Here is an 8920-nt window from a genome sequence, read left to right as displayed (position 1 = left end):
GGGCATTGTCGGCTGTGGAGGTTTCCGTGTGGGTGGTGGGCAGCGGAGTGATGGTGGCGGAAGGCGAGAGGAAAGAGGAGGAAGGACGGAGGTTTTTGATTTCTTTTGTTTTGGTTTTTTGTTTTTAATTTCTTTGGTTTTTTTTTTTTTCAGAGAAAAATGAGAGAGAATGATAGAAATGGGAGAGATTATGATTAGTGAGGGAGTGAGTAAGGAGAGGGAGATTAGAATATGGAGGATATTATGAATGATTAGGGAGGGAGATTAGGGGAGAGTCATTTGTGACCCTTCATTAAGATGCAATCTCATCCCTTCATCTAAAGGCCCTAAGAAGGACTTAGGGACTCTTTAGATATGAAGGACTTATGAGAACCTCTCTCTCTCTCTCTCTCTCTCTCTCTCTCTCTCTCTCTCTCTCTCTCTCTCTCTCTCTCTCTCTCTCTCTCTCTCTCTCTATCTATCTATCTATCTATCTATCTATCTATCTATATATACTAGAGTTAAAGCCCGGGCGTTCACCCGGTCATGTCTTATGTAGATACGAAATACTCACATTTATAAAGTCGTTTGTGCGGCAAACGTGTACGAATGAAAATTTGAATTTGTTTTTAACTAAACCGATTTTCATTGGTTTCTAAACTGAATTGTTCTAAGCTCGTCGAGGTGAAACTATCCGAATAGAAAATGACTTGTAGAGTAGTAGCTACTCATTTAAATTAATATTAATATTTTATCCTTTATCCTTTAATTGAGGTTAAAATTGATAAGTTTGTATAAAGGAAAAAAATTTAGAATTTACATATAAATAGATGACTGAACCTACTATTATAAAGTTATGTAGAACTATTCTAAAATATGTAAACTAAAGGCCATAAATTGGTATGTAGAATTCTAGAATACCCCATACCATAAATCACATAGTCGATATCAACTTGTATGATATATTTTTTTCAGCAAAAATAACGAAGATAAGAATGTACGCCGAACACTCCATGAGAGCTGAACTTTTAGCCTTGCTAGCCGGGTTGGAGAGAGCTAAGCAAATCGGAATCGGAAAATTAATCATCCATATGAACAACAAAACTTGCATTCAATTAGTTTTGGAGGAGCAGCTTCTTAGCAATGACTTGAGGCCGTTGGTTAATAGATGCCGGGTTCTAATGCAGGAAAGGAGAGGTCTTATAAGGCTAGAACATACACATCGAGAATCGAATCGTGGTGTCGATTGGCTCGCTAATCGAGGAGTTAATTCTGAAATACAGCCCATTATTCTAGATAGCCCTCCTCCGGAGCTCCGGACCATCCTTCGTGAAGACATTCTTGGGGTTGCTACACCTCGGGTTATAGCAAGTTAATTTTCGGGGTTCGCCCCTCATTTGTACCAAAAAAAAAAAAAAAAAAAGAAGGAAATGATGCTATGCATCTAAAACGGCAACTTATATACACAATCAATAGTAGATACTCGGAGTATCTAATACATACCGGTTATTCGGTTAATATTAAAACAAAGTAACATTAAAACGGGTAAAGTATCATCCATCTCATTCGTATAAAAGATAAATTTATTATTTTTCCATATTCATTTTACTTTTATTTTATTCTAACTAATTGATCTGTTTTAAGCTTAAGACGAATATATCTGTCTTTAATAATACAGAGTAATCTAAATTCAAGTAATAATAAGAATTACTATAACAGCTAGTCTTGCTTGTGACAGGCTAATCCCGTCACAAGCTTGTGACCTCTCACAAAAAGGGAGAGGGGACAAGGTGGAGCACCCCCCATGTGCTTCCCACTCACCTCTCAATGGGCATTTTGTGAGAGGAAACGGTATCTGTCACAAGCTTGTGACGGATATCGTCCGTCTTCAATGAAATTTTGTGTTACTATAAAATATTTACTAAATATTTACTTTCAGAAACTTTCAAAGAAACATGTGACTTTTGCTGCATAATATGTACTTAACCTGCGCTCTGTAAACATAATTCATGTAGGTAGTACAAATAATCTCATTATTCATCATTATTATAGTATCGATAGTCCGAGTAAAACAATGTGTGGTAACACATTATATAGTTCATATTATTCATAGTCATGGATCATGGAGGAGGTAAAAATTAATCATATCCATATATGAATATAGACCAAGGTAGAAGAATTCTAGTAGAACTCAAACTTAGTTATCTTACATTTCTACTGGTTGTGAAAAATTAATCATATCCATATAAAGTAGCCCTGTTGATATTTTTAGTTTTCATGGATGATGTTTTTATTTGAAAATTGCTAACTTTGATTTAGTAAATAAATCATACTCTCTCTGTCCCAATCATTTATTGTCCTTTTCCATATTTGGGTGTCTCAGTCAATTGTTGTCCTTTCTATTTTAAGAATAAATTTGATGAGCAATTTGATCATTTACACTCAATTTGTTCCACTTGTCATTTAGTAATTGACTCATTTCACTTTCCTTGGTCTTTGTGCCAAAATCAAAGGACAACAATTGACCGGAACGGAGGGAGTATATTTTTTATTTATTAGTAGTAGAGGCATGTTTAACGTTACTATGATGGCAATTAACTCCCAAATTCTATGTATGCTGCAACGTAGGTCTTTTGATCTTCTTGTTTGGCAAAAAAAACTTCTCACAAAAGAACTTTTAATTAACCGTCAACACCCTAGAAAACGTTTAGCTAGTTAGAAACCATCTAGAGCTCGTCGTGTACGTCCATCCTCGGGCTCTTCGCTAGTCGCTACCTGGTAGATGGCAGTGATGATCGGGTTGAAGACGACCTCGACATCCTTAAGTTTCCCGTCATAGTCCTCCTTGTTGGCACTCTGGTTGTCGTCCAACCATTTGAGGTCCTCCTTGACGGCAGTGATGTGCTTTTGTCTTACATATGGAGTATATAATAATATTGTCTGTAGAAAAATCAGGTGAACATATTATAAGCTAATTGGAGCAAACAAATAATGAGAAGAAAAGAAGGTGTAGAAAAATTAGGTGTATATACAATACTATCATGAAAAATATATTATAGTAGATGATTTACCCATGAGGCAATGTCACATAGTCCTGTAAATTGTAAAACAACTATTTATTTTTCACTTATTTAAAATAAAAAATAAATAAATTGTAAAGCAACTATAATAAGTACAATTACTCTCGTATACATATTGATGGTATGAAGTATGTAGTATAACAAACTTTATTTTTGTAGTAATTTGAAATTTGATAATATCAAATAATAAGCACCATTGGTAATTTGAAATTAAATAAATATGTCGGATAAAAGGATTTCAGTGATATTCAAGACGTAGAGCGTCATTGTTTACGATTTTCATTGGACTGTTGAATTGAGCGCTAGCTTTTGAAAGTATGAAATCGAGTCGCGCTTTGGCATTGCCTGCATCTCACCCTCAAACAAACAAATAGACTTCCTTCCATGGAGATAATTTCTGAAAAGTAAGCAAGATTTACGGCACACGACTTGAAGTTGGATTACCTTATTTTACAAAACGAATCCATCAAACCCGTAGAAGTGAAGATTTAAACTATAAGCTTCATTTTATAGATTGAAATATTGAATGATAAATCTTGACAATAATCTCTGTCGACTGGCTGGTTCTTGTCACTTACTTGGTTCTTCATGTTGTAGATGTAAGTTTCAAGCCTGTTTTTGGCATCGATTCTCTCCTTGACCTCTTGTCTTCCACTGCAAATTCCTCGGCCTCCCTTACCGTTCTTTGATTCTCATCCCGACCGAGACGACCCTTGTCATTGGTGATGCTAAATCTGAGGTGTTCCCTTAGCAGCTGGGATAGTTCCGGCCAGGTCTTTTGTTTTGTTTTTGCAGCACATATTACATAATTATATATGTGAAGGAATTGGCGGATAGTTGCAGAGTTGCAGTCCATGTAACTCACAATTACTTCTTTAAGTGATAAGTTTTTTCTTGTGTTATTTTAGTTAGTTTTTTTTATACGTTCTGAGCTAATATGATAAGGAAATAATTTTTTTTATTTTTTTATTTTTTTTGCGACAACAAGAGGAGGATAACTTACAAAATTGTCCCAGCAATTATGTAAGCTACCCGACTAGGTAGCACCAGAAGATCGACTACTAAATCTAGCACTACTAAGCCAAACCTAAGACATACATGAACATTGTTTAAAATTAAATCAACAACATAAAGATAAACTAGAGCCGCGATGATAGGAAGGAAAGGGACGGAGGAATGGCCACGAACAATCGATTCAACTTCACAAGCACACTTGACTTTCAGGATACATAGATGCGAGCAAGCCTTAGAGTGACAATGACAAGATGTACTTCCGCTCTTACGAAAAGAACGAAGAAAGACAAAGTGATGAGCGAGACGACGAAGTCTGCCATCGGCGGAGAAAAAACTCCTACACCTTAGAAATTGAACCCTTTGGCCCATCGACCAACACACCAAGGAAATCAACATACAAAGGAGGGAGGAAAAAGGTAATCCATTAGCCCAAATCCAGTCAAAAGAGGCCACGTGACGACGTCTTCTGTCAAACCCAATCCTCTTCTTTCTAGTAAAAGCCTCGACGCTGATTACGGGACATGGCACCCATAAACAAAGGGAGGCTATTATTGAACAAACAGGAAAAAACAGCCATTAAAGTGAACCATCAAATTGGAAGCGGAAACCACCACATCCGACCCAACCAGCGCACTTCCAAAAACCCCGACTCCACCCAACCCAGCCCGCCTCAAAACCGATGAATGACAATCACTGATAGCCACGAACTCACTCCGGAAACAGAAAGACGGCCACACCAAAAAGTCATACATGGCATACACAGCCCGGGAAAGATCAACCATAAGTGAGACCAACAATGGCCGTAAACCAACCGCACCCCCCAGGACCATCGGCATGCGTCAATCCTAGCCGAGAGAAACCACAAACGGCACAAAGCCACCGGACACGACATATAAAAGAAACCCGTAACACCAAAAACGACACCTCCCAGGACCACCGTCACACAAACAACAAGAACAGACCATAAAAATAGACAGCCACAAGAGGGGAAGGACAAGGGATCAGAAGGTGGGGGGAATGGGGGGATCACCAGAACTGACCCAAAGACACAACCACAACAAGACTGAGCAGGCAGATGAGCTACGCTCATCGACTCAGACGGACAAACAAGAGAAACCAATAAGCCATCCTAGAGGGGGGGGGGGGGGGGAATGGGGGGATCACCTCTGGGATGGAAACCAGGTGCGACAGTGACAGGATAAGGGAACGGGGGGACGGGACCAACCTACCGGAAAACACCAGGGGAAGAGGCAAAGGGTTGCATGCACGACTTCGACGACAGGACATGGGAGCAGAGAAACAGCCAAGATCGGATCATCGGGGAAGAAGACCAATGCCGCCGACCAACCACCGACACAGCGACATCGGTCGTCAAATAAAAGGTAAAAAGAACGCGGCTATTAGCAACGACACAAAGAGAGAGTAGAGGCGATCGCCGGAGTTAGGCCAAGGGGAGGGCCTAACTCCGGCGAAGGGGAGGGAGAGATCAAGGGGGAAGTGCGGAGGTGGAGGAGGCGGCTCTAATAAATTAGGGTTTTGTTTTCTTTTTTTAGAGAGAGAGTGGATTTAGAGAGAGTATTGTTTTGACCTACAGTATTATAAGGAAATAATTAGTGTTGGCTAATTAATTTACTTTTTATACATATAATTTATTAGATAAAAGCAGTAGCCAATGAAATTGCTTCAAAAGTTCCTCTTTTAATTATATATATATATATATATATATATATATATAGAGAGAGAGAGAGAGAGAGAGAGAGAGAGAGTTGAGATCTTGTGAGTTTGGTTTCTTATGGTGAGTTGTGAGTTTGGACTTTGAAATCTCAGCCACTAGATTATATTAGAGATGAATGGTCAAGATCTAATCTTACCTGTCATATATAACCAGTGTCATTTATTTATTTTCTCTTCTTCCTAGTGTTATTCTTTTTTTTTTTAACTTTAATTTTTTTTATCTCCTTTTTTTAACTCGTGTTATTATGCTGTTATTATACTTTTTTTTACGACTTTGATTTTTTTCTCTAATTTTCTCGGTATGTTACATTTTTTTCTTTTTCTTTTTGTACCAGATTTTTTTTTTACTTTATTTTTTTTTCTTTTTTTTACCTCGTGTTATTATGCTGTTATTGTGCTTTTTTTTTTACGACTTTGATTTTTTTTTCTTTTTTTTTTTACCACGTGTTATTGTGATGTTATTGTTATTCCGCTGTTATTGTGATGTTATTCTGCTGTTATTGTGATGTTATTCCGGTGTCACTTTGATTTTTTTTATTACTTTGATTTTTTTACTCTTTTTTTTTTTACCGTATGTTATTGTGCTGTTATTGTGATGTTATTTCGGTGCCACTTTGATTTTTTTTACGACTTTGATTTTTTTTCTTTTTTTTTACCACGTGTTATTGTGCTGTTATTCTACTGTTATTCTGGTGTTATTGTGATGTTATTATCATAGTGTTTTTGTGGTGTTATTCTAATGTTATTTTAGTGTTATTATGGTGTTATCCTCGTGTTATTCTGTTGTTATTGTACTGTTATTGTGGTGTATATAAAATTTAAAAGGGCATAAAAGAGACTCACGTAGAGAAAAATAATTTAATTAAAATTGGAAACAAAATAGCTAACTAATACTAGTACAGACTATGGAGTAGGAAGGAGAACGGAGTAGAAAAATTGCCAAAACAAGGAAATGCACATACTACGACGTGTCGGTGGGATAGCCTGTCTGTCAATTTTTAGTCCTCATCATCACTCATGAGAATTCTCTATCCTATTTCAACAGTAAAAACCGGAACAACTGTACAACAACGCCGAAAAAAACAGATCGACAAATGACCAAAGGCAAATGTGACCTAAACTAATTTGAAAGGTCCACATGTGAGAACCTTATTTTGAAATGCTATTTCTCGGAAATCATACACCATATTGTAATAGTTGATTTGTCAAGCAACTCGACATCTGCATATAGTGCAAATACCTTCCCTGAAAAAAAAAACAGGTCTATCAGAGTTCAGTGCTGCACAAGTGTTAATAACACAAATCACACCATATCCAGACAGACGAATTACAGGAGACCCAAAATCCACCACTTCCATATCCTCGGCGCCTCCGTTACCACCGCGGTAACTACCGCCGCCGCCGGATCCATGGGATTGAGCTTGGTTGACAGTTCAAGGGTATAGCTGTCTGCTGTCATTGAATAAAGTCGCTCATTATAAGGCAGTTACGAGTATTTAACAAAATCCTTGAATAAAGCGGAAATGCATTATACTCGGAAACAATTTTTAAAAAACTATCATGGATTACGCGAGGGATAGACACACTAGAATTTAGCGTGAAATAGTTTAATTTTACAAGATACTTCTTGGTTTTATAAAAAACTCAGATTTCACAAGCTGCAAAAATGTCCTTATAAAACACCCTTAAATGCACAAACCTGAGAGTGGCGTTTCTTAAATCACTCCAATATTCATTCCTCATCACTGTCATACACAACTGCCATACGATGATGAGTAGTAGGTTTCTTACGAGGAGACTCCTCATCTGACTCGTATTACTTGCATTTAAGGCTGCTTCCAGCTTCTTTAACCGTATGCTTAGGCTCCTGTGAAAGCTTTCGAGTAAATAATGAAACTAAGAACGATTTCATGACACTCCTGAGAACATAAATGCAACAATAGAGGGTGTGTATTTGGAGGAGTATCACATGCTATACCCATCATTCGACCACCATCCGAGCATGAATTTGTGTATCATTCAAGAATGAAGATTAACAGCAGCAATATAGTTAACGAACGGATCGAACCCAAATTAAATTTCACAAAAAATCACTATTTCAACCACAACCCACATACTAATTCCCTGTCAATTGTATTTTTTTTTTACAAAATTCCTTTTTAATTGGTGTGATTTGAACTTGTTCTAGGTCAAACTGAATTGATTTTGAACTAACAATCACCATAATCTAGCATTTAGGTTTCGAAACGATCGCGAACCCAGAAAACAAAATCAAAATATACAAAGGGGAACCAAATCAAATGAAACGCATGATTATTATCAATAGAAGATTTGATTAATTGAGCTACAAAAAAAAAACGATACGAAGAAACTAAATCTGGTACCTGACCACTACCAACGACAATAGAAGGGAGTTCATCTTGATTCTTCATTGATTAATTAGTGTTAATCAATTAATCAATAGTAGGAAGACCCCTTTCATCGCCATGATCACCGAGAGCTGTACATGCTCATTGAATCTTATTAACTAGCGATATCAATTTCTCCATTTTGGTCGCAATGAATCAAGATTAGAGGAAGAGAAAGAGAGAATTACGTTTTGAGATCTGCGATTTTGAATGTTGAATCGAAGAAATTGGGGACGAAGAAGAGTAAAAGTCTGGGACTTGCAGTCGTAAATTTGATTTCAGCGTTCTTTTTTTTTTATTATTATTACAATTTTTATAAGATTCATTCTTAGCCATCTATTTTCCTTTATTCAATGGCTGAGATTTGTGAACACACAAACTCACAACTCACCGTAAGAACTAAACTCACGAGATCTCGCTATATATATATATATATATATATATATATATATATATATATATATATATATATATATATATATATATATATATATGTTGGAATATGTGTCTCCGACAATAATGCGATCACAATTGTTGATCATGATGATCACGTGTTTAAATCTCATTTTAAAGAATACAATTGGGAAGTAATATTTTCTTATCACAACCTGGTCCACACATATGGGTAATGATTGGCTGACTAGAGTTTGACATTACTGTCGTGCGACGGTGGTGATCAGTTGATCCCTTTAGGTCATACCTAAA

The 8920-nt window shown here is 36.8% G+C and overlaps 1 protein-coding gene and 1 long non-coding RNA gene across 2 annotated transcripts; one reads left to right on the top strand and one right to left on the bottom strand.

Annotated features, from left to right (window-relative positions):
* Positions 1-974: 974 nt before the first annotated feature.
* Positions 975-1355, top strand: LOC141618410 (uncharacterized). Its single transcript, XM_074435504.1, has one exon. The coding sequence runs from the start codon at positions 975-977 to the stop codon at positions 1353-1355; it is 381 nt and encodes a 126-aa protein (XP_074291605.1).
* A 5391-nt stretch (positions 1356-6746) lies between these two features.
* On the bottom strand, positions 6747-8483 carry LOC141623626 (uncharacterized). The gene is made up of 4 exons (XR_012533482.1): positions 8192-8483; positions 7507-7674; positions 7139-7259; positions 6747-7052 (listed from the first exon to the last, which is right to left on the bottom strand). It is a non-coding gene; the product is annotated as an uncharacterized LOC141623626 (long non-coding RNA).
* Positions 8484-8920: the final 437 nt, after the last annotated feature.

The sequence above is a fragment of the Silene latifolia genome, chromosome X, assembly GCF_048544455.1.
Source record: "Silene latifolia isolate original U9 population chromosome X, ASM4854445v1, whole genome shotgun sequence".
Classification (NCBI taxonomy): domain Eukaryota; kingdom Viridiplantae; phylum Streptophyta; class Magnoliopsida; order Caryophyllales; family Caryophyllaceae; genus Silene; species Silene latifolia.
Note: the sequence above shows the minus strand (reverse complement) of the source record. Positions and strands in the feature narration are given on the sequence as shown.